We start from the raw sequence: 25,705 nt of genomic DNA, 5'->3' as shown, positions 1-25,705 counted from the left end.
ATGAAGAAGGATTTAAGGAAACCAGTAAAAACTAATCCAGTGGTATCCCAGTTTTACTAACAGTTGGGAGGTATTACTTCTCCTCAATGGGCAACGTGAAGAAGCCATTCCTAGAATCTGAAGAGAGGAGCTACATAGACAAGAGTGTGGAACTAGGGTAAAATTGGGTGGTATATAGGTGCACTTCAAAGGCTTCAACCAAGTATTTTCTTTTGTTCTTTATATCCTTATTGGAGAGCTGCTTCTGAACGAATCCATTATTATTCTATTAGCATAATGTAACAAATCTTCTCTTGTATTATTAATGAATTTGGAATAACTAAATCATTACATTGTTTTGCTTTGTTTTTTCCTATATTTCTCAGAAGTTCATGCACTAAACATTCCAGTGCAGGTCTTTATTTCCTTTCTGTTTTTTTTTTTTTTTTTCTTTTCTTTTTTTCCCCCAGCAATGGCCTTATTCCTGGAGTTGCTGTTCCTGGCTGTTATGTTGCTTCCATTCTTTCCTGCAAATGGACAGGTATGGTCAAGCTTACAAATATTTTCAGAACAACTGAAGTAAGTCTGAGGAATAGCAAGCTATTAAATCAATTTGCAAGAGTGAAAAGTACTACAATGCCTGGTACATCACAAAGTACTCATCAGTTGCTCAAGTACTTAACACAATTAATTCTAAGGCTGTGATGACCAGCCGTAGCCTCTAGCCACATGAGGGTATTGAACATTGGAAATACAGACGGTTGGAACTGAGATCTGCATAAATATATGGAGAATTCAAGACTTCATAAAAAAAAGTTAAAATATTTCATTAATAATTTTAATATTGATTGCACAATGAAAGGATAATATTTTGAATCTGTTACTTAAATAAATATACTATAAATATCAATTTAATCTTTTCTTTTTCTTTTTCAAAGTAGCCACCCAGAAATTAAAATTATGTTTGATACAGGGCATCTAGGTGGCTCAGTCAGTTAAGCGGCTGACTTTTCATTTCAGCTCAGATCATTTCACAGTCATGAGATCGAGCCCTGCACTGGGCTCCACGTTGGGTGGAAAGCTACTTAAGATTCTTCCTCTCTCTCCCTCTCTCTCCCTCTTTCTCTCTCTTTCTCTTAAAAAAATTTTTGGGGGGTGCCTGGGTGACTCAGCCAGTTAAGTATCCAACTCTTGGCTTCAGCTCAAATCATGATCTCACCACAGTTCATGAGTTAAAGCCCTGCACTGGGCTCTGTGCTGACAGTGCAGAGCCTGCTTAGGATTCTCCTATCTCCTTCTCTCGTTGGCCCTCCTCCGCTCAGTCTCTTTCTCTCAAAATAAATAAATAAACTTAAAAAAATTTTATTAAGCTTGGTAATGTACTTATAATTCTATTGACAGCAATGATCTAAGGTTTAAAAGCTGTCCAAAGATCTCTTCTGATTTCCTTTTATTTAATTCATTACAATGGGATTTCCACATTAAATTAACAATATATTTATATATTATATAATCTCAAATTAGTAAAACTTCTTCACATACATCGCCACATTTATTTACATAGTTTCTCTGTGAGAATAATTATACCTATTTTTAAAATTAAAAATAAATTTTAGTAATGATATTAAGTATTTGGATTTTTTCCATGGTCTTACAATAAGTATGCAAAGAATAAGATGTTCTAATTATTTTTTGAAAAAAATTTATTATTTTTGAGAGAGAGAGAGAGAGCGTGAGCAGGGGAGTGGCAGGCAGACACAGAATTGGAGCAGGCTCCAGGCTCTGAGCTGTCAGCACAAAGCCCGACATGGGGCTCGGACTTACAAATTGTGAGATCATGACCTGAGCCAAAGTCAGACACTCAACAGACTGAGCCACCTAGGTGCCCTTAAATGCCTCTAATTATTTCTAATATGCTGCTTCTCTTTAATAATCCTAAGAACAGGATCAACCATTCCCTTAAGTGTTTGGTGTGTAGGTGCTTATATAATGTGTCTACCTTTTGATCAGAAAAATTCTGGATGTGAAGTTGGCCACTGCTGTCTGTTTGCACATTCTTCATTAACTTTAAGCATACAAGAATAGCTAGGGCTTCTCAGATCAAAGAGTTCACACAATAGGCCAAAACTCATATGGCATTCAGAAATACAGTCATTATATTACCATAACTTATTTTCAATCTGAAGATAATTTATTCATTATCTAGGTCTTCATTTAGAAAGTTTGCTGTCTTCCCAGTCTCTTTCCTATAGATTTTTTTCATGGTCCTTACCAATCCCCTGTTAACTCTCTGGTCCATCTCCTGGTCTTTATTTATGAAATTATTTAAAAGAGAGATATTTTGCTCTTTTGCACCACTAAATGTTAGCTAATCAGATTCTCTGCATACCTTCTGCCCCATAGGGTTTTTTATACATCTTCTCAAGAATGCTAGAAAATACTAATCATCCTTTATAATCCCCATGCAGACTATCTTTTATAAACTTTTCCAAAGCTCGATCAAGAATTGACCCTTTGTGGGGCGCCTGGGTGGCTTAGTTGGTTAAGCGTCCGACTTTCGCTTAGGTCATGATCTCGTGGTTTGTGGGTTTGAGCCCCGCTTCGGGCTCTTTGCTGACTGCCAGCTCTGAGCCTGGAGCCTTTTTCTGTCTGTGACTCCCTCTCTCTCTGACCCTCCCCTGTTCATGCTGTCTCTCTCTCTCTCTCTCTCCTAGAAATAAATAAAACATTAAAAAAAAAGAATTGACCCTTTGGTTTTTTTTATATCTAGGAGAATCCACCCATCATTTTAGTTACCATGTGACTGAAATAAATTGTAATTATTTATTTATGTCATATAGTCTATCTAAATAAACATTTTAAGGATTGATAGATAGACATTATATTAGATCTATTTTATGTCCAACACTCTTCCTATTTCCTGTCACCTAATTAAAGCTGTCTTGAAACTCATTTAAAAAACAGCAAAGACATTTCTTCAGTAGGATTTGTATCTATACAAAGCAATATCGAATAAAAAGGAGGAAATAATGACTTTTTTCTCAGGGGCCAAATTTTTATGTGTTTTGAAATAAAATTCTGTTCGGCGGGTTTTTGAGGGTCAATAGGAAATATCCAAGGATGTGATTTTATATTTTAGTGTAAAGTGGAGACTGGCCACTGCTAATATTTCACATATACATCCTTTCTAGCTTAGGAGTTAGTAGGTGGGAATGTGACAGATCTGTAGGTACAATGGCATTCACTATTGGTTCTTGCCTTAGGAACATACAAGCAAGCAGGGGAAATGGATGCATAAATAAATAGTGGTGATAAATGTGACTAAGCCTAGGCTTGCATTATTTGGAAGGCTCTGAGGGAACTCATTATTGGGGTAGAGGAGAGAATAACTTACCCCAATGTCAGGGAAAATCAACAAAGGGCCCTGCCTGTTTAGACTTTGACTTCAAACTCTTGCTCATGCTCATACAATAAAACATTCATGTATTAAATAAGGTAATCAAATATCTTAACCTTGTAGGAACAATTCACCTACCCTATTCTACCTCCAGGCTAGACACCCCCCACCTGACACACACATACAATGATAAAATATACCAAAAATGTCAGCAGCTGATTTAATACTTTATTCTATTACTAAAAGGGAACAGAGTCACCAACGGCCCCTTCTAAATGGCCTTGGAAGCTTTTTTTTTAATATTGCAAAATTACCTTTTGAGTGACCCCATGAAATCAGATCATAATAAAGTAGATCATAATACATATCATAATAGGAAGAATAATTTTACTAGAGTATTTCTTATTAAAAGAATTTTAAGTTTACTTATTTTGAGAAAGAGAGAGCACAGACACATGAGCTTGAACAGGGGAGGGGGAGGGGGAAAGAGAGAGAATCTCAAGCAGACTCTGCATTGTCAGCACTGAGCCCAAAGATGTGGGGCTTGAAGCCATAAACAGTGAGATCATGAGCTGGGCTGAAATCAACCATTGGTGGCTTAACCAACTGAGCCACCCAGATGCCCCTTACTAGAGTATTGAATAAACTTTGAATCTGAACATTCTTTCTCCAAATACATTCTAACTACATTACCTTTATAAATACAGGACATGTCAGGTCAGGATTTCCTTAAAGTCTAGGATGAATCTTGAGGTCCTCTCTCATTCCACCTGCTGCACTCTGATCAAATGTGAATCACTGTGTCCTAATTTTTCTATTGTGTGCCTTTATGGTTATAAATACTATCACTCATATGGCTAGAAGAAACACATTAAGAGCTCCCTTGAAACTAGAAATTGACATTTGCGGCCTCAGAGGAGATTTTGACTTGTTGTGCTATGAATTCTATCACTATTCTCAGAGCTTTAAACTATTTTTTCCTATTTGTCACAGCTTTGGCTCAGGTTCATTGGCAACACTTAACAGCTACCATTGGCCTGAACTGAATGTTTTCTAAAGTGATCTTTGCTCCCTGAATTAACTTATTCATTCTTAAATGCAATTTTTTAAAAGTAGAATACAACCAAATGTTTCATGAGCAAATTCGTCTTAGCAAATATGAAACTGCCACATAGAGGAAAGAGAGGAGGCCACTGGGCTGGGGTGCAAGTCAGGGAGACCAAGGAGGAGAGAATCAACTACATAAGCAACAGGGGAGGGCAGGCACTGGGGAAAGAACCAGAGGCCAAGAGGATGGGGGCTGTGGGCCTAGATAGGGAGAAGGCAGGGCATTGGGGGTCGGATAATAAAATTCAAAATAGTTTGGCCACGGGGTGCCTGGGTGGCTCAGTTGGTTGAGTGTCCAACTTTGGCTTGGGTCATGAACTTGCAGTTCGTGAGTTCAAGCTCCCTTCGGACTTGTGCTGACAGCTTAGAACCTGGAGCCTGCTTCAGAATCTGTATCTCCTTCTCTCTCAGCCCTCCCCTGCTCATGCTCTGTCTGTTTCTCTCTCTCTCAAAAATAAATAAACATTAAAAAAAAGAGTTTATCAAAATAGTTTGGCCATAATACATAAACTCTGTTTCTACAGTGGGGAAGGGGAGAAAGGGTAAAAGGGAGGAGAAGCTGTTATGAGGAGGGGCTATGGGGGTCCTACGACCCTGCTGTGAACCCCCTCTGCATCCTGACCCCTTCCCTCTGTGTCTGTGGGTGCATGTGTATGTGTAGGCCTACGTGTGGATTTCCTATTCCCCTCCCCACCCAAACCCTACCCCCACCCTAATTGCTGCCATTTCAACTGCTGCTGGCTGCCATTCAGCTGCTCTTCTCTGCTCAACTTTTTCAAAAGGGGTAAGGAAGGGGAGCAGCCCCCAGCCAACCTTGTCCCCACCCACCCCCTCATCCTCTACCAGAAGACCTGGGTGGTGGTAGGAGTCGGGGTCACAGTATTTTGTGACAGCCACTCTGTTGGCCAACTTGCAACCCTTCAGGGCTGTATGGCTTTCTGGAAGTCAAACCAGAGGTAGATTCCAGGAGGATCCTTCCAGTGGCTGGGGGATCAATTTTAACAAATGTTAAACTGATAACCACAATTTTATTTCTCTTTAGGATCCATCCTTTACTGATTTGTCAACTACTCAAATACGAGTCCAACAAGAGATTATAAATAAACACAATGACCTAAGAAGATCAGTCTCGCCACCTGCCAGCAACATGCTAAAGACGGTAAGAGGCAGGGATAAAAGCTAGTGAGTGGTGTGGACCAGCGGTGATAAGAGCAGGGAGCTGGTAACTGGGCATCTCTTAAGTACCTTGTCCTTATACAATTTTGCTTCTATTTTGCCATTTCATTTGAAGTATAATTTAAATACTTCATATATTGATCAGTAGCACCATTACTAAAAATCCTAGGTGTGATTCCTCACCTACCATAAATTGTCAGTGTTAGATATTTCTCTCAGTAGATACATCATTTATGAACTTCTCTTCATGTGGAAATTGGTACTAGAGCAGATAAACACACACACAACACAAATAAAAAAGATCTTTTCATACCAATGCCAATTATATATATTGAATATGAATATAATATTGAAGCTTTTAAATTAGTGCAAATCAATCTACCAATCAGACTATAAAGCATATGCTTTATTGGAGTTGAATCTTTAAGTGCATTTTTTTTTCTTGTGACATTTAGGAATGGAACAAAAAAGCAGCAGAAAATGCCCAAAACTGGGCAAACAAGTGCACTTTAGAACACAGCCATCCAGAGGACCGAAAAACCAGTACGTAAATGAGCAAATATCTGTTGAATAAATAAACAAATAAAATAATACTGGAAAAATCAAATAGAATGGAACATTCAGGGATGCTGAAAGAAGATTTAGTGAAATAATGTTGCTTATACTGCTCTTTTTAAAATCAAAGTGTCTGTATAGGGAAAGATCATTATAAGTACCATTTTGTGTTTGTTGATTGTTTGCATTATGCCAAGAATTTCTGAAGGAATACTTCATTTATCACTCTGAACCAGCTCATTAGTCAACAGGTCATACATCATCATTTCTCCAATTTTAGAAATAGAAGCCAAGGGCAAGGGAGGAATGACTTCCCTACAACACAATCCGAAGTGTTATCTACTGGAAAGTTAATCAATCCACTGCCCTTTTTTGTCATATTGTGTAGCTATTTGGTGTTTTGCTATCTCCTCATTTTGAATTCATAAAATATACTGAATTATGCTGAATTTTTCCTGAATTTTGCTGTAATACCTAAACTTTTAAGATCATGATGAATATTTTGTGTATATTGATTCAGTTTTTACTTTTTGATAACAGTCAAGTACTTTGTATAGACTGTGTACCCATAATGCATAGAATAATATATTACATGCAAAAAACTATAAAACTTTCAAGAATCACCAAAACTATGACAGAAAGCTTCTGTGCATAAACTTTACATAAAATATTTATTTACATTATTAAGCATGATAGTCAAACCCAACTTGAAAATAGTGAATAGTCTACGGCCATACCACCCTGAATGTGCCCGATCTCATCTAAAAGTAGTGAATAATTCGTTGTAATTTCAGTAGAACTATTGTTATTTGTATTATTGATGCCAGCATTATAATAAAATTATGAAGAGAGGTATTTATATTCAGTAGAAGCTTAAAACAAATGATCTTAAGATCAAATTCTGCTAGATTCCTAGTTTCTTTCCTTGCATATTAAAGAAGATTCCCAAAAATATTTAACACTTTCTTTAAGCAGCATGTAAACCTTATATTTCAAGCCACCAAAATGTGAATATTAACTGAGGGCTAAAATAATAGGCATATGTTTCTTGGCTGCAAGGCAATTAATTCTTTTTCTAAATTAACTTTATTATAGAAACAATGATTTTTTAAAAATCCTATTGTAGTAAGAACACTTAACTTAAGACCTACATCCTTGCCAAATTTTTAAATACACTATACAACACTGTTGACGTAAGGTACAATGTTGTACAGCAGATATCTAGAACTTAATCACCTTGCTTACCTGAAATTTATTGATTAGTAAGTTCCCATTTCTCTTTTCCCTTATCCACAGCCACTACTATTGCACTCTTTGATTCTATAAATTTGACTCTTTTACATACTTTGTATAAATGTAGTATATGCATGTAGTAGTTGTCTGTCTATGACTATATTTCACTTCGCATAATGTCCTCAAGGTTCACCCATGTAATCACATGTTGCAAGACTTCTTCCTTTTTCAAAGATGAGTGACATCCCATTGTATGTATATTTCTTACCTGTCATCCATTCATCTGTCCATGAACATTTAGATTTTCTACAAAAGCTGGCTATTGTAAATAGTGTTGCAATGAACATGAGTGTGCTGATATCTCTTCAAGATCTTGATTTTTAATTTTTTAATACTCAGAAGTGGTGCTGCTGGATCATTTTGTAGTTCTACTTTCAACCTTTTGAGGAAACTTCATACTGTTTCCCATAGCAGCCACACTATCTTTCATTCTCACCAATAGTGTTTATGATTCCAATTTCTCCACATCCTCACCACCACTTGCTCTCTTTTGTTTTTTTGAAAATAGACATTCTGGAAAATGTAAGGTGATATCTCATTGTGATTTTGAGTTACATTTTTCTGATGATTAGTAATGTTGAGCACCTTTTCACATACATGTTAGCCATCTGTATGCCTTCTTTGGAGAAATCTCTGTTCATGTCTTCTGCTCAAAAAATGCACAGAAGACATAAACAGAGATTTCTCCAAAGAAGACATACAGATGGCCAACAGACATATGAAAAGATGTTCAACATCACTCATCATCAGAGAAATGCAAATCAAAGCCACAATAAAGTATGATCTCACATCTGTCAGAATAGCTAAAATTAAAAAAGAAAACAACACAAGAAACAACAAATGTTGGAGAGGATGTGGGAAAAAGAAAACCCTGTGCACTGTTGGTGGGAATGCAAACTGGTGCAACCACTGTGGAAGTTCCTCAAAAAGTTAAAAATAGAACTACTTTGCAATCATTAATTGCACTACTGGGTATTTACTTAAAATCTACAAAAACACTAATTCAAAGGGATACATGCATCCCTGTTTATAGCAGTATTATTCACAATAGTCAAGTTATGGAAGCAGCCCAAGTGTCTATCTATGTATCTATCTATCTATCTATCCATCTATCTATCTATCTATCTATCTATCTATCTATCTATCTATAGTCATTTGCAACAACATGCATGGAGCTAAAGAGTATGATGCTAAGCAAAATTAGTCAGAAAGAGACAAACACTATATGCTTTCACTCATATGTAGAATTTAAGGAACAAAACAAATAAGTAAAGGGAGAGAGAGAGAGAGAGAAACCAATAGAAATTAATCTTAACTATAGAGAAAAAACTAATGGTTACTGAGGGGAGGAGGATGGGAGATGGGTGAAACAGCTGACAGGGATTAAGGAGGGAACTTGCCATGATAAGCACAGGGTGACGTATAGAATTGTTGAATCACTATATTGTACATTTGAAACTAGTAGAACACTATATGTTAACTATATTGGAAAAAAATAATAAAATAAAATAAAAAGTAATAAAATAAAATGCTAAATGAAAAATGGTAAATAAAAAATATACAGAATACAAAATAAAAACAAATCTTCTGCCCATTTTTAAATTGAGTTAATTTTTGCTGTTAGGTTGTATGAGTTCTTTACATACTTTGAAAGCTAACTCTTTATCATTTATATGCTATGCAAATATTTTCACTCATTCCATAGGTTACTTTTTCACTTTATTAAAAGCCCCACTTTTAATAAAGTGAAAAATATTTATTTTTGCCTTTGTTGTTTGTACTTTTAGTGTCACATTCAGGAAATCATTGCAAAGACCAATGTCAAAGAGCTTTTCCCTTATGTTTTCTTTGAGGAGTTTGTTATTTCAGGTCATATCTTTAGGTCTTTAATTCATTTTGAGGCAATTTTTGTGCATAGTGTAATTTACGTGTCCAAATTTACTGTTCTCCATGTGACTGTCCAATTTTCTCAACATCACTTACTGAAGAGTTTGGGGGTTTTGGCCCGTTGAGAAGAAGGAATACTGTTAAAATATCCATGTTACCCAAAGTCATTTATATACCCGTTGGCTGGTTGGACATCTTCCTTGGAGAAACATCTATCCAAGTTGATTGTGTTCAGAAAAGATCTTTAGTCAGTTCCTCAGGCAGCCCCCAGAAAAGATGGAGATTTAGGCATCCCATCCAACTCTTTGCTTTTCCAGGGAGAGGCTAGGAGCTAGGGTTTTGTATCTGCTCACTCTGTGCTGAACCAGAAGAGACTATGGCTACTGCCAGCCCAAACCTCTATCTGTCCTCATTGGCCCCAGGCAGCTAGATTATGATAGGTCTAGTTAGTATTCTCAGAGGGGGATGTCAGAAGCCAGGCTTTGGGACAGCCTCTGGAAAATTTGTGGCATTGGATACCCACACCAACTCTTTCCCAGCCCAGGGAGAACCAGGTAGCTGTGGTGTTTGCTTGCTCTGTGCTGAGCTGAAAAGAGGAGCCATAGCCTCTACCAATACAAAACACCGTCTGGATTCTCCTCCCAGGGGGGCAGCACTGTGCCAAAGCCATCAGAGCTCTAAGACTGGCAAGAGAGATGAGAGCTTTTTGGGCAGCCCTGGGGAAATAGCATTGGACATACCAATCAACTCTTTGCTTCCTTAGGAGAAAGCAGCTGAGAGCTAAGAATTTTTATTTGCTTGCTCTGTGCTGAGCCAGGGGGAGGAGATATGATACCTACCAGTCCTAGCCACCATCTCCTTTCTCCTCCAGATAGCTAGCCTGTGCCTGACAATCAGAGCTCCAAGACTAGCAAGAGAGAAGCCAATCATCTGGGAGTTTCCTTAAGGAAGGGTTGGGATGCTGAACAAATGAGCCAACTCTTTCCTTCCCCTGGGAGAAGCTGGGAGATATGGGGTCTCTTGGCAGGCACTGTGCTGAGGGTAGGCATTCTAGCAAGAGTGTGTCCTAATTTCCTTACAGGCTTCAGTGAGTCTGGGTTCATATTCTCCCAGGGTATAGAAGCCCTGCAATTAGTTTTGGATTTCTAACAAGGGCAATGTGTTCAGGAATTGTTGCTGAGTCAGTATGTTTGTTGGGGGAAGGAGAACCCAGGGCTTCCTACTCCACCATCTTGCTGATGTCACCCTCTGCAAAGCTCTTGTTACCTACTTCTCTCAGGAAGATTTGGTCTTATGACAGTCTGATTTATTGATTAAGGGAGGATCCAAAGGCTTTGAAAATTGCTATCCCACCTGATGTCAGTTGCCTCTTAACTGGGGCTCTTAAAGACGGTCTGTAGAACTTTTTTTTCCCAGTTCACACAAAAATCATATCATAAACATTTATTTAGGGTCCAATATATGAAAAACATCTGGGTGAGCATAGGCAAGAAGACAAAAAAAGAATAAAGACTAGTCACTACCCTTTGCATACTTATAGTACAAAGCTGAGAGTACAGAAAACATTACACTTGTGATGAACTTCACATGAAAAAGAATGCATCTCTGACAATCCAAAGGGAGAAGGATTTTGAAACATAAGATCTCCTCAACCTATTCAAAGTTTTGCATGTTCAAGCCAGCCTCAGTGTGGTAGACAGATTTGCCATCCATTCAGCTTAATAGTTGATAAGGACACAAGCTGTTTTATTATGTGTTAAGAGTAGGCGAGTGTAGGCAGTTTAAAAAGCAACATCTTTGCTTTCTTTCGCCATTACAGGCTTTATTGCTTCATTGTGATCTGTTTATCCTTAGGTACAAGATGTGGTGAGAATCTCTATATGTCATCTCAGCCTGATTCGTGGTCAGACGCAATCCAAGCATGGTATGATGAATACAATGATTTTATCCATGGTAAGGGACCAAAGACTCCCGGTGCAGTTGTTGGACATTATACCCAGGTAAGAAAAACAAATGAAGATACTTCTGCCACAAGTGCTCTATTATAGAAAGCTTCTCTAACTTATGTCCAACATGTGTTCAATTTGCATGAGAGCATGAGTACACCTAGTAGCCTTGGAATTGGCTGGTACTTCATCTAAAGCTGTCATATCTTCCTTGGCTGGCAGAACTCTTCATAGGGAAGCACGCTCTGTCCCTTCCCAACATTATAAATGCATAAAGTGATGAATGTATATGAAAATTCAGTACTCAAAATGTGTGTTTGTTTCAATAATTGAACAAAATATTTCCACAAGACACATGACTGCAAACCATAATGGTAACATTTTTTTCAGGTTTACAATTGCTGCTATTTTTCAATATTTTCCCTCCATCATATTCTCTTCTATGTTCCCTTCTGGATTTGTAGGTTGTTTGGTACTCCTCTTACCGCATTGGATGTGGAGTGGCCTATTGTCCTGGTCAGGTTTATTTGAAATACTACTATGTCTGCCAGTATTGTCCTGCGTAAGTATAGATTTTAGACTTGAATGCCAATAATCCCATCTGCAATTCAATGTTTTGAAATTTTTGTATATTAAATGAACTACAATATAAATCATATTTTAGTAAAAAGAAAGAAGTAGGTCTTTGGAAATGACTTTTAAGTTGAGATACATTCAGTTTGTCAGAGAAGAGACCACGTTTTCTGTTCTGAGTGTAAAACCTGAAACCTTCTTTCCTCAATTACAGAGTGACATCTTTTCTCTCAGTCATCTTTCCCTTGGGCCCACAGCTATTCCATGAGCCTGGGTAGTGTGCATTTCTCTAGATTTGATATCATTAGTTCTCACTAACTTCATACCCTAGCAGGGGGGCAGCTTGATGGTGAAGCAAGGGACGGAGGTGGAGTGGCAAATGGGGAATGACTGACTGTGATTTCAGCTCTTTCTGCTAAAATGTTCCTACCCCTGTTTATCTAAAAAGCCACCTCCATTATTACCATCACAGATGATTTGTCCTTTGGCTCTCAAAAGCTTTTCAAGAGATCTTTAATGTATCTCAGATTTCAGAAAAGAATATCCTTACTCTTGGTCTTTCAGAAGTTTGCACAAAAATCTCCATTATGAACCATCCTTTAAGGTCCTGACATGTAGCAGGAAATGTGTTCTTTCATTAAGGATTATGTTTGAACTTACCCAGAATAAGTGCTGTGGATATACTGAAGATCTAATCTCAACATATCTGTTAACCTTAGTGTCTTTAAATGTTTGAAATTTCTTGCCACTGGGGACAGGGGGACCCCTAAAATCAAGCTTCCTTCAGGCTTTATTTTGAGACTGTAGATAACCCAAGTATGTGGATCTCCCATTTGAGAAGTATGACTCCCAATGTCATTTTTCCGCAAGCACCTATGAAGGTTTAGTAGAAGGAATTGAAAGTTCCTAGGAGAATGCATCCAAATTCATTGCCTGGCTGTAATAGGAGGATCTGAAGCCACTCATCTGAAGTGAGAGCTGCAGTGAATAATGAGGGAAAGCAGGGGTGAGAGAACTTCCAGAGCACACTTGTGCCTATTTCACATTTTTCCAGGGGCTCACACACATTCAGGTATATTCTGTGTAGGGACTGAGATTTAGATGCATGGCTTTATGTTGTTGGCCCACTTGGAGCAATCAAGATTTTGGCTGTCTTGTATTGTCAGATAATAATGGTCAATCGAATAATATTCACCAAGAGGTGTCGGCTAGGTACTGTAAGACCAATATACCTTAGTGATTAGTGTTAATAAAACCATTTTTCTAGCATCCTTATCTTTTTTAAATATTAAAATCTCACACACAAAAACTCTAGACATTCAAAAATCTTCCTATCACCCTACCCCCCAAATACACCAAAAATCACTCGAAAATCATCACCCCCATCTAGAAGACAAAATTATCCTGGGCTTTGCCTTCTCTAGTTCATATTACAAAAATTATCATATTTTCTTTTTTAAACATAAAATTATGTGTAACTTTAAGCATTTTCCCTACTGCAACCCTTTATTTCCCAGGAACTTGTTGTCTCTCTAAGAAATATGTTTTATCACTAGCCAGCACCTTGGGGTGCACTGCTTTAGCAATTGGCCAAGTCTTCTGGGTGAGAAAGAATGTTGCCATGTTGAAATATACTCCAAAAACTTTAGACCCCGTTTATCCATTTCAGTTGCTCAGGCTGTGAGTTTATGGTCAAGAGGTAATGTGTGAATGTGTGAGTTATTTTCTTACTTTACATTGGTATCTGAGTACATTTTTGGAATTGTAGTTTTTCAGTTATTTGACATGATTAAAAAGATTGAATATATATTCAGGTATATGTGGTGATAGGTGCTACCCTGGTAGCATAAACTAAACTGAAAAATGAGAAATGTTTGACATTTGGTATTTCAAATTTCAGTGGTAATTATCGTGACAAGATAAATACACCCTACCTAGAAGGAAAACCTTGTGCCAGCTGCCCTAATCACTGTGACAATGGACTATGCAGTAAGTTTGAAGTCATTAACTTGCTATAACAGCTAATAAAATGGACTGACTTTTTTTTCTTTAAGAATTGGGAAATCTGGGGCACCTGAGTGGCTTAGTCAGTTAAGTATCTGACTCTTGATTTTGGATCAGGTCATGATATCAGGTCAAGCCCCATGTTGGGCTCTGTGCTGACAGCGTGGATCCTGCTTGGGATTCTCTCTCTGCCTTTCTCTCTCTCTCTCTCTCTCTCTTTCAATAAGTAAATAAACATAAAAAAGAATTATGATATCTTCTGATGTAAACCAACTTAAGCAATGCCCTCATGCAAAAGACAAAAAAATTATTCAACAGAGTTTGTTTAATCAAAAACTTTACACAACCCAGTATCTATGTTTATTTGTAATGAAACCCTGTAACCATATGTAACCTAAACAAACAACAAATATACCATCAATGTATATTCATGCTTATGTTGGACTCATTACATATTGGCATATAAAAATGTTTATGTGGAAATATTCATTGTAATGTAATGCAATTATAGCAAGGTTAATGTAATTGTAGCAAATTTTCATTATTGCATTTTTAAAAGAGAAAATATGTACAAATGTAAAGGTGTGAGACCATAGATATGGTTCAGTCCAGACACCAAACATTTCTTACACACATGAGTTCATTATACTAAATTCTTCATTTTTCCAATAGTATAGTTATAATAATCAAGTTAAATTTAATAACCATTTGCACTTGTGTGTGTAATTTTTATATACTTTTAAAATGTTGATCAAATCCTTGTATAGCAATATTAGCTCACAGAAATTTCGAAACTATTTTACAAAAAGGAGTACATTTAGTGTCATGTATCTCATTTTCAGTGTTGTTATTAGTATAGATACAAAGAGCTGGTATTTTTGTTTGGTTGAGATATGTCATTAAATTATTATGAATAGTATAATTGACCCATTTACTTGAGATTTTTACCTTTCATTTGTCAGACTACACTGTAACATTCTGAGTGATTGTATAGCTCCAATTCAGAATATTGATATCATCAAAGCTATACAGCAATTAAAGAAAATACACCTCTGATGAATACTATTTGTTAATGGTTTTGGAATTTATCCTGTTAGTAGTGAGCAACCAATTGAAAGATTTTTAAACACAAGAGTGATGAAATCAGAATTGTGTTTTATCAAGAGCTGGCAGTAGTATGGAGAAACAAGTGGGTTAAAGCAAGCTTGAAGACTGTTGAAAACATGGGTTCAAAAACCAAATGGATGTTTTTACTGCATTAGGACAAAATGAATGAAGAGAAATGGGCAGTAATGAGTGACAGGAAAGAAGTGGAATAGCCACTGTTTGTTACTCGCATTTGTTGAGTGGTGATAAAAAGAAGAGAGGAATGAGCTCATATTGATTCCCGGTATCTGGCTTGAATTATTTAGTAGTTAAGAGTGTCACTTCTCAGATTTTGGGGGAGCTGAGTTAGGAGTTGGGGAGGGACTCCAAAGGAATGCCAAGTTTGCAGGTAGAATGATGAATTTAGTCTGAGAGTTACTTGAGTTTCTGGCCACTAAGGGATTTCAAAGTTTGATAATCATAGTAAATGTCTGATAACCATAGTTTTTACATCCATTTTTACACCCACATCTTGTCATAATGGTTTCTTACTCTTGAAAGAAAAACTTGTGGCTCTAGAGTCTAGATAAAGCAACAGTGTCTACTATAACTTTTTACGATGATGGAAGTGTTCAATGTTTGCACAGCCCTGTAAAGTAGCCCCTAGTCAGATTGGACATGGAGCACTAGGGATGTAACAAGTGTCACTAATAACCTGAAATGTATTTTCTTAATTTTATTTAATTTTAAATAATTTAAGTTTAAATATAAACAACCACATGGCTAGAGGGTATAATTTTGGACAGTGCAATTTTAGAGACTCATTTACATTTATTTTACTTTGTTTACTGAGGGAGAAAAGTAGGTCATTTCATTAGAAATATTTCAAAAAGCTCAAATTTTAAAAGAAGTGATGGATTAATGTGTCCTTTCACATCATCGTGTAATGATGCCAACTTGTTTGCTCAATTGTCTTCTCCCTACTTGCATTGAATTTATTGCTTGTGTTGCTGCTATAGAAGAAAATTATAATGAACTAACTAATGTCTTTGTTTTTATTCCAGCCAATGTTTGCGAGTATGAAAATAAATATAACAACTGTAATGATTTGAAGAAGAGACTATCTTGTAACTATAGCCTTCTCAAGGACAATTGCAAGGCTTCCTGCCATTGTGAAAATAAAATTTATTAAATACCCAATACAGATTGAGCAGGGCTAAGTGGAGAAGGGCCACACCATCTACTTAGATTTGACATTAGCAAACATATTGTAAGCATGTTGGCTACAAACTTACTTGGTTCCAAATAATAAGGTGTCTTTTTCTCTTGAATCTCCTTTTTATTTTACAGAAATCTCTTTCATTCAACGATTAAAAAGTTATATAGGGGCACCTGGGTGGCTTAGTCGGTTAAGCGGCCGACTTTCGCTTAGGTCATGATCTCGTGGTTCGTGGGTTCGAGCCCCGCGTCGGGCTCTGTGCTGACTGCCAGCTCAGAGCCTGGAGCCTGCTTCAGTCTGTGACTCCCTCTCTCTCTGACCCTCCCCTGCTCACGCTGTCTCTCTCTCTCTCCTAGAAATAAATAAAACATTAAAAAAATTTTTTTAAAAAAAGTTATATAATCTATAATTATATTATCTGTTGCTCATGTAAAAATTATGAGCAATAAGGAAATTCTGAGAAACCATTACAGACCAGAGGAGATTAAGAAAACGTGAGAACTAAATGGAATGTGGTCTCTCAGATCAGATCCTGGAACACAAAAAGGTCACTAATGGGAAAAGTGGTGAAATCTGAATAGGGCCTGAATTGTTTTTGATAGTAATGTCTCTTTCTTACTCTTGACAAATGTACTAGGTTATACAAGGTGTAACACGAGGGGAAACTGAAACTGGGCGAAGAGTATGTGGGAATTCTCTGCACTATTTTAGCAAATTTTCTGTAAATCTAAAAATACTCCAAAATAAAAAGTGCATAAAAAAACAGTTTTCTTGGCTCCATAATGCTTGGAAAATTCTCCTCTTGATTATCTGGTCATTCTTTCCCAGACACCCCTCCCCCAGTGTCTCTACTCCATTGCTGTTTGATTTTATCTTTTTTGTGGGCCTTTCAGATAATACCAATGATTGGACTGTCCAGTTAGACTCATATCCTTAGCCACTGTCTAGATTCACTATTTCAAGGACAGGAATAGTCATGTGGTAAAGAGAAAGCAGGGAAAGTTTCAAGATCACCAATGCAGTTTCTGAATCCTATTTAAAAAAATGTTAACGCTTATATATTTTTCAGAGAGAAAGAAACAGAATAAGCAGGGAAGAGGCAGGGAGAGAGGGAGACACAGAATCCCAAGCAGGCTCCAGGCTCTGAGGTGTCAGCACAGAGCCCAATGTGGGGCTCAAACCCATGAACCGAGAGAACATGACCTGAGCCGAAGTCTGATGCTCAACTGACTGAGCTACCCACATGCCCCCGAATGGTATTTTTGCAGCACATTCCTTAATATCTAAAGTGAAAGACTTCTTTACCTATTTTCAAAACTTTTCCAGTGACTTCTTACATACTTAGGATATTAATACTCTTAACCTGATCTATAAGAAGTTGAATTATCTTTTTTACACTTTCCTTTCTAATCTCACTTCATTCCTTTCTCCTTTATTTCTTATGCTCCAAGTACAATTATCTTATCAAATTCTTTCAAGCTCCTCAGGATTTTCCTTACCTAAGGGCATTTTTGTTTGCTACTAGCTCTGTTTGAAAGAGTCATCCTTCTATTATTTGCTAGAATAACTCCTTCACATTAAACGTCATTTTACCCAAGAGATTCCTCTGAGTATTTAATCTGAAGAACCCCCCCCACCTGTCGTCTCTCATAGCTCCTTGTATTTCTTTTACAATAACCATTGCAATGTATAATAACTCATTCCTGTATTCAACAAATATTTTTTGAAAAATGTTTCTGGTATTTACTTAGGTATTTGAAATAGGGGGATTAACAAGAGAGACCAAGTTCCAAACTTCATGGAGTTCTGACTTTCATAGGGGAAAGAGGAAGAAAATTATTTGCAAATAAATACTTAATATTGGAAGTGGTAAGTGCTACAAACTAAAATGGACAACAGAATAGAGAATAAAGAGGATAGACTAGGAAAATGTTGATAGGAGAGTCAGGCACATCCTCTCTGAGGAAGGATGAGAATCATAATAGAAGTGAGACAATAATGGATAATTTGATCGAAACAAACACAGAATGGTGAGTATAAAGTTGTTAAGGTAGGAATAAAGTTGACATATTTGAGGAAAGGCAAGAAGACTAGAATGACTGAAGCAGAATGAGCAAGGTAAAGATAATTCTGAAAGCATGTCAGAGAGTTGGGCAGAAACTTAGTCCGTGGTATGCTCTAGGGCACATAAAGATTTGGGATATTGTTATAAGATAGCAAGCCATGAGAGTACATTGAAGAAGAGAGTGAGATGATGAGATACAGATTGTAAGAGAATAAGGGTGGAAGCAAGAAACCAGTTAAGAGACTATTGACTAGAAGAAAGATTAAGTTAAATTGCACTAGATTATAGATATACCATGTAGAGAGCGCGTATTGCACGATTTCAGAATTATTTTTGTTTATGTCATGACAGAAAACAAGAGAGCTATTTCCCAACTCAGGCTAGCATTACCTTATGCCAAAGCCAGGCAAAGATATCACAAAAGAAAAGAAAACTACATACTACTATTTCTCATGAACAGAGATGCAACACTGAAAAAGGATTATACATCATGACAAAGTGAAGTTATTGCAGGAATAAAATGTGGTTTCAACATTCAAAAATCAATGAATGTTGCATACTATTTTGAAATAAAGATATATATTTAGATATGCAAAAAATGCATAAAAAGATGCAAAACGTGTACTTGACAAAACTCAACACCTTTAATGAAAACAATTTTCAGAAAATTAGGAATAGAAGGTAACTTTCTCATCTTAATAAGAAATATTTTACAAAATCTTCCACCTAACTTATACTTCGTAGTGAATGACTGAATTCTTTCTTTATATTGAAACAATAGGTGAAAACAATATTAGAGTATTTTTTAAATCTGGAATCCCCTAACAGGAATAAAGCAAAGCTATCAGTTTGCACCACTTTGTTCATATTGTAAGTGAATTGTCAAGGCAGAAAAATAAGAAGAAGAAAATAAAAGCATACAGGGTAGAAAAGGGCACTGGGTAGATGTCCAGAGACCTAGGTTCCAATCTTACTCTCCCTGGACTCCCTGCCTGTAACCTTGGGGGAAGATGGCAGGGTAGGAGGACCCCAAGCTCACCTTGTCCCACAATCCAACGAGATATCATCCACATCAGTGCCAATAACAGAAATGGATCCAGAGACTGGCAGAACAAACTCCACAACTAAAAGTAGGGGAGAGGCCACGTTGAAGAAGATTAAGAAGGGCGAAGACACGGTTTGGGAGTGAAATGGACCATGGCCATCCACAGAGGGAGGGAGCCAGTGGCATGAAAAAAGGCCAAAAACAGACTTTCACACTGAGGAGCCCACAAACGTGAAGACCAATCCCTGTAACATTTGCCTTTCAGAGCAAAAGGGACCGAATTTTGGAATTCTTACAGCCAGAATCAAGACTTAAAGCACGGAGTTTTAAAACTCAGTGGGCTCTGTCTCTAGGAGAGCTTGGAGGGAAAGAGGAAGCTGAGTTCTTCCCCTGAAAGAGACAGCACAAAAAACAGTCCATTCAGATACAGCACAGAACCAGCAGGTTGAAAAACTCTGGTGGCAGATGGGAGGGAGAGTGATCTGTTCATCTCAGAGTGCCACCTGGAGGGAGAGAAATCATGGGAAGACCCCTCGAGGAACAAAGGACCTGGCAAGTGCCATTTCCTTCTCCTGACCCCCAGCATAAACAACGGCGACCTGTGGGAAATAGGCACGAACACTCTTACCTAACTTGCTTGCACCAAGTGTGCACCCCCCCATGTATCCGTGGATGCACCCTTCCCAGTCATGCTTGCCTCCTTCCCAGCATTGTGTGCCCTTCCCCTCCCCTAGAAGACACCACAAATTCTGTCAACACCACATCTCCCAACCTGTGTGGTTTGCTGGACCTCAGCTCCTTCAGCAGTGAGGGCAGGTATCATTTCCATATGTGCAGAAAAGGCATTTGACAAAGTACAACATCCATTCATTATAAAAAGCTCTGCAAAGTAGATCTAGAGGGAAAATACCTCAACAAAATAAAGGTCTTAGGGAAAAACTCAGGACTTTTCCCTTTAGGTCAGGAAGAAGACAAGGATGTCCATTCTCAATACTTTTATTCAACATGGTAATGCAAGTCCTAGACACAGAAGTTAGACAACAAAAAGAAATGAAAGTCATCCAAATTGGTAAGGAAGAAGTAAAAATTTCACTATTTGCACATGACAGATACTATATATAGACAACCTAAAAAACTTCACCAAAAAACTACTAGAACTGATATGTCAATTCAGGATAGTCACAGGATACAAAATCAATATGCAGAAATCTGTTGCATTCCTATGCACTAATAATGAAGCACAGAAAGTCAAATTGAGAAAACAATCCCACTTACAACTGCACCAAAAACAGTAAAATATTTAGGAATAAACTTAACCAAAGGCATGAAAGATCTGTACTCTGAAAACTATAAAACACTGATAAAAGAAATTCAAGATGATGCCAATAAATGGAAACACATTCCATGCTCATGGGTTGGAAGAACAAATATTATTAAAATGTCTGTATTACCCAAAGCAATCCACAGATTTTATGCAAGCCTTATCAAAATACCCACAGCATTTTTCACAAAACTGGAACAAAACACCTAAAATTTGTATGGAACCACAAAAGACCTTGAATAGCCAAGCAATCTTGAAAAGGAAAAACAAAACTGGAGGTATCACAATTTCAGATTTCAAGTTACATCGCAAAACTGTAGTAAAACAGTATGGTACTGCCATAGAAATAGGCACATAGATCAACAGAACAGAACAGAAAACCCAGCAATAGGGGCACCTGGGTGGCTCAGTCAGTTGTGCATCCAACTTTGGCTCATTTCATGATTTCATGGTTCGTGAGTTCGAGCCCCACGACAGGCTCTGTGCTGACAGCTAGCTCAGAGCCTGGAGGCTGTTTCGGATTCTGTCTCTCTCTCTCTCTCTCTCTCTCTCTCTGACCCTTCCCTGCTCACACTGTCTCTCTCTCTTTCTCTTTCTCTCAGAAATAAGTAAAACATTAAAAAAAATTAAAAAAAAAAAAAGAAAACCCAGCAATAATCCCATAAATTGTATGGCCAATTAATCCTCAACAAAGAGGAATGGATATACAATGGGAAAAAGACAGTCTGTTCAACAATTGTTGCTGGAAAAACTGGACACCCACATGAAAAAGAATGAAACTGGACCACTTTCTTTCACCATACACAAAATTATAAACTCAAAATGGATTAAAGACCTAAATGTGACACCTGAAACCATAAAAGTCCTACAAGAGATCACAGGTCGTAAGGCCCCTGACATCAGCTGTAGGGACATTTTCCCAGATCTGTCTCCTGAGGCAAAGGAAATAAAAGCAAAAATAAACTACTGGGACTACATCAAAACCAAAAGTTCTGAACAGTGAAGAAAACAACAAAACTGACAGGCAGCCTACAGAATGGGAGAAGACATTTGCAAATGACATATCTCATAAAGAGCTAGTATCCAAAATATATAAAGAACTGATACAACTCAACACCCCCAAAGCAAATAATCCAATTAAAAATGGACAGAATACATGAACAGAGACATTTCTCCCAAGAAGACACACCAATGGCCAACAGACACATGAAAAGATGTTCAACATCACTTACCATCAGGGAAATGCAAATCGAAACTACAGTGAGATATCACTTCACAACTGTCAGAAAGACTAAGACAAAAAACACAAGAAACAACAAGTGTTGGAGAGGTTTTTGGAAAAAAAGGGACCCTTGTGCACTGTTGTGGGCAGCAAACTGGTGCAGCCACTGTGGAGGATAGTATGGAGGTTTCCAAAAAATTAAAATTAGAATTACCATATGACTCAGTAATTTCACTACTGGATATTTACCCATAGAATATGAAAACATTAATTAGAAAAGATATATGCACCCTTATATTTTTGTACCATTATTTGCAATAACCAAACTATGGAAGCAGTCCATGTTTTCCAAAGATAAATGAATGAATAAAGAAATGATACATACACACACACTCTCTCTCTGTCTCTCTCTCTCCCTGGAATATCATTCAGTCATAAAAAGAATGAAATCTTGCCATTTGCAGCAACAGGGATAGAGCTAGAGAGCATAATGCTAAGCAAAATAAGTCAGACAAAGACATATAACATATGCTTTCACTCATATGTGGAATTTAACAAAAGAAATGAATAAAGGGAAAAAAAGGAGAGACAAACCAAGAAATAGACTCTTACATACAGAGAACAAACTGATGGTTACCCCAGGAAAGGTGGGTGTGAAGAATGGATGAAATAGGTGATGGGGATTCAAGAGTTCACAGACCATGATGAAAAACATAAGTGATTAAAAGAAAAAAACAAAGAGAAAGGAAAGGTAGAAACTGTCCTTATTTGCAAATTAAAGTGATTTTTGTAGAAAACCATAGGTATCTATAAAATAGGTATAAGAACTAATAAGCAATTTTAGCAATGTCATTTGTGTACAGGATGGAGGGGTAGGTGAGCATATTACATGTAAAGGAATAAGATAAGAATTACAGTGGATTTCTCTGCAAAATCCATGCAAGATACTACCCCAAGCTCTCAGGCATTTTCAACACTACTCCTTTGAGCTCAACACACTGTTAACTTCTGGTTTTACCTGAATATTTGAAAGCACTTGACTGCTCCTTTCAATAGTGGAGATGTATTTTCCGGTGCCCCAAAACCTACAAGCTTTCTTCTGTTCTGAGTTTTCCCTCCATACCAAATTCATCATCAACACTGCTCTTTTAAACACTTGACATACCAACCATTTTTCCTATTTCTACTGTTCAAAAATTAATATGGGAAATTGTCACCATCTTATTTTTTCTGTCACCAATTTCTCCATTCCATGAGTCACCCTGCACAGTGTTATTGGGTAGGTTTTTAAAAAAAAATTTTACTTAAATTCCAGTTAGTTAACACACAGTGAAATATTAGCTTCAGATATATAATATAATGACATATATTACACATACCTTACGCAGTGTTCATCACAAGTGCACGCCTTCATTCCCATCACCTCTTTAACCCATCCCCCTGTTGACCTTCCCTCTGGTAACCATTAGTCTATTCCCTATAGTTGAGAGCCCGCTTCTTTGTTTGCTTCTCTCTCTTCCCCCCACCTTTGCTCATTTGTTTTTTTTTTTTAAACATTTTTTTAAATGTTTTATTTATTCTGAGAGAGAGACAGCATGATCAGGGGAGGGTCAGAGAGAGAAGGAGGCACAGAATCCAAAACAGTCTCCAGGCTCTGAGCTATCTGTCAGCACAGAGCCCAATGAGGGGCTCGAACTCATGAACTGTGAGATCATGACCTGAGCCGAAGTTGAACGTGCAACCAATTGAGCCACCCAGACACCCCTGGTCATTTTTTTCCTTAAATTCAACATATGAGTGAAATCATATAGTATTTGTTTTTCTCTGACTGGTTTACTTTGCTTAGCATCATACTCTCTAGCTCCATCCATGCCATTGCAAATGGCAAGATTTTTCTTTTTCATGGCTGAGTAATATTCCATTCCGAATATTTGATCACAAAATTTCCCAACACTCAGTGAAAATACTGTCCCATGTTACATAAAGAAGCAAATCTTCTTAGACTTCTATAGAAAGTTACCCCAACATTTTAACAGCCTATCATTCTGACTTATATACACCTTGTGATGCATTGATTTGTCTGTTTCTGCCCTTCCAAACAAATGTTCAAAACTTTTTTTTTCTGATCAAGTCATATACATTTTTCAAAGCAGCTCAAGTGTCACTCTACCATCTAATTTTTATCCAGATGATATCAGCTCAGAATTTCCAATTATTGTAGGTATTTCCTGTTCCAGCTATTTAGCACTAAACTAGGCTACCTGGTAATGTTCCTGTGTATGTATTTTTCTCTAGTACTGTATGTCTTAGAGGAAAGACATGATGTGCCTTTTTCTCTGCATTCTTTAAGAATCTAGGGCAAGTCAGTATATTTACTTACTCAACAAATATTTACAAACTATTACTCAGGTAACTGGTATCATGTTAGGCTTTGGACATATAGGTTTTTGGCAATAATCCAAAGAGATACAGTCCGTTTCTCAAATACATATTTTCTCACAATATCTGTCACTACCACATTCAGGCTGTTCTCATTCTGACATCATCAATGGGAATAGGTAATAATTATAGGTATGCTGTCTCCCAGAATGAAAAATAGGATATTCACAGTAAAGTATAGACTATTATAGAAAACAATGAATTATGTTGCACTAATAAAAAAAACCAAATGGACTAAGCAATTGTATTTATAAATAAGTGACTAGCAACTATGTGGACATAAGGAATTGAAATGTTAAATTAATTATCAAAGCAAGATACAATGAAAACATGAATGTAATAGTGAGAAAGACAGATCTGGGGCTGAATTTTATAAACCGTCAGAAGTGCAAACTGTCAGAAGTTAATTTTGACTGAACATAACCATAAGAGTAATGGAGGTTAGGATGGCTTCTAAATTCTAAAGCTTTTAGTTAGTGGTACTTGAACTGAAATAGCACTACAAAAGAACTAAAATAAGGTCTGTGCATTGGGCACCTGGAATTTTAACATTGTCTGGGGAAAATGACACTCAGCACTATGAGACATGGCAGTATGCTATAGTCTCAAAGGTTGGAATGAGAAATTTCAAGCCTCTTTGCAGGGAGTACAGGGAACTAACAGGTGATGCATGTTAATCTTTGGTTAATCATCTTTCGACAAAATGTATCCTCTGTGTGATGAGTTAATTCATTCCTTTAAATCTTGAAAATAACTAAGCATAGAAGAAAGTGCATCTATTACTCATTTGTCACCTATGAAGATAGGCAATACCTCTTCAACCAAGGCCAGATATACCTGCTGCACTTGAAGCCACCTGCCTTGGATTCTGGGCATTTTCCTAAGACTTGTTCCTGTTCCTGTTGTTGAATTTCTTCACTACAAAACTGTTTTGGAATGGAAGAGGAGAAAGAACACTAAGTTTGTTTAACTAAATTTGTTTAAACTAAGTTTGAACACTAGGTTTGTTTATAAGCAAACCTGCAAAATGCCCTCTTTATGTAACCCTGAATACACTGTTGTACCAGACTGGTATTGCACTGAAAACTTAAGGCATCTATGGCCTTTACCAATCTGCTCTTTAAATTCTGACCTGTGTTAATTCAGGAATTCTTGTCTGAAAAGGAGCACCTCCTTTTTCAGTCACCTCCTTTGCATTTCGAACCCTGGTATTATCTCCATCTTCTTCCTACTGTTCAATTGTGGGGGCAGACATTTCCCTCCCTCGAGGGAAAGTGTACAGGATTTTACCTGCGTGGCATTAGAGAGAGATGAGGCAGTTGTGGGAATTCAGCACGCTGACGACTGCGCTGAGGGCACAAAGCCCGGTGACGTAGCTCTTGGCTCACACC

At 37.3% G+C, this 25,705-nt stretch overlaps 1 protein-coding gene and 1 long non-coding RNA gene across 2 annotated transcripts; one reads left to right on the top strand and one right to left on the bottom strand.

Moving 5' to 3' along the window:
* LOC120224645 (cysteine-rich secretory protein 3-like) lies at positions 1–16,255 on the top strand. The gene is made up of 8 exons (XM_039222915.1): positions 1–34; positions 447–520; positions 5,526–5,642; positions 6,115–6,202; positions 11,249–11,394; positions 11,805–11,902; positions 13,814–13,902; positions 16,068–16,255. The coding sequence occupies exons 1-8, from the start codon at positions 1–3 to the stop codon at positions 16,193–16,195; spliced, it is 774 nt and encodes a 257-aa protein (XP_039078846.1). The 3' UTR covers positions 16,196–16,255.
* Positions 411–25,617, bottom strand: LOC120224646. The gene is made up of 2 exons (XR_005526624.1): positions 25,447–25,617; positions 411–506 (listed from the first exon to the last, which is right to left on the bottom strand). It is a non-coding gene; the product is annotated as an uncharacterized LOC120224646 (long non-coding RNA).
* Between the last annotated feature and the right edge of the window lie 88 nt (positions 25,618–25,705).

The sequence above is a fragment of the Hyaena hyaena genome, unplaced genomic scaffold (genome assembly GCF_003009895.1).
Source record: "Hyaena hyaena isolate Hyena2069 unplaced genomic scaffold, ASM300989v1 scaffold_1224, whole genome shotgun sequence".
In the NCBI taxonomy this organism is placed as follows: domain Eukaryota; kingdom Metazoa; phylum Chordata; class Mammalia; order Carnivora; family Hyaenidae; genus Hyaena; species Hyaena hyaena.
The sequence above is the reverse complement of the archived record's forward strand: the minus strand, read 5'-3'. Positions and strand labels throughout refer to the sequence as shown.

What these genes read in the sequence shown, in the direction of transcription:
- LOC120224645 (XM_039222915.1), top strand. Translation starts at nt 1, where the DNA reads ATGAAGAAGGATTTAAGGAAACCAGTAAAAACTA. An exon ending in TCCAGAGGACCGAAAAACCA is followed by an intron (nt 6,203 to 11,248) that starts GTACGTAAATGA and finishes GTTTATCCTTAG; the next exon opens with GTACAAGATGTGGTGAGAAT. An exon ending in CTGTGACAATGGACTATGCA is followed by an intron (nt 13,903 to 16,067) that starts GTAAGTTTGAAG and finishes TTTTTATTCCAG; the next exon opens with CCAATGTTTGCGAGTATGAA.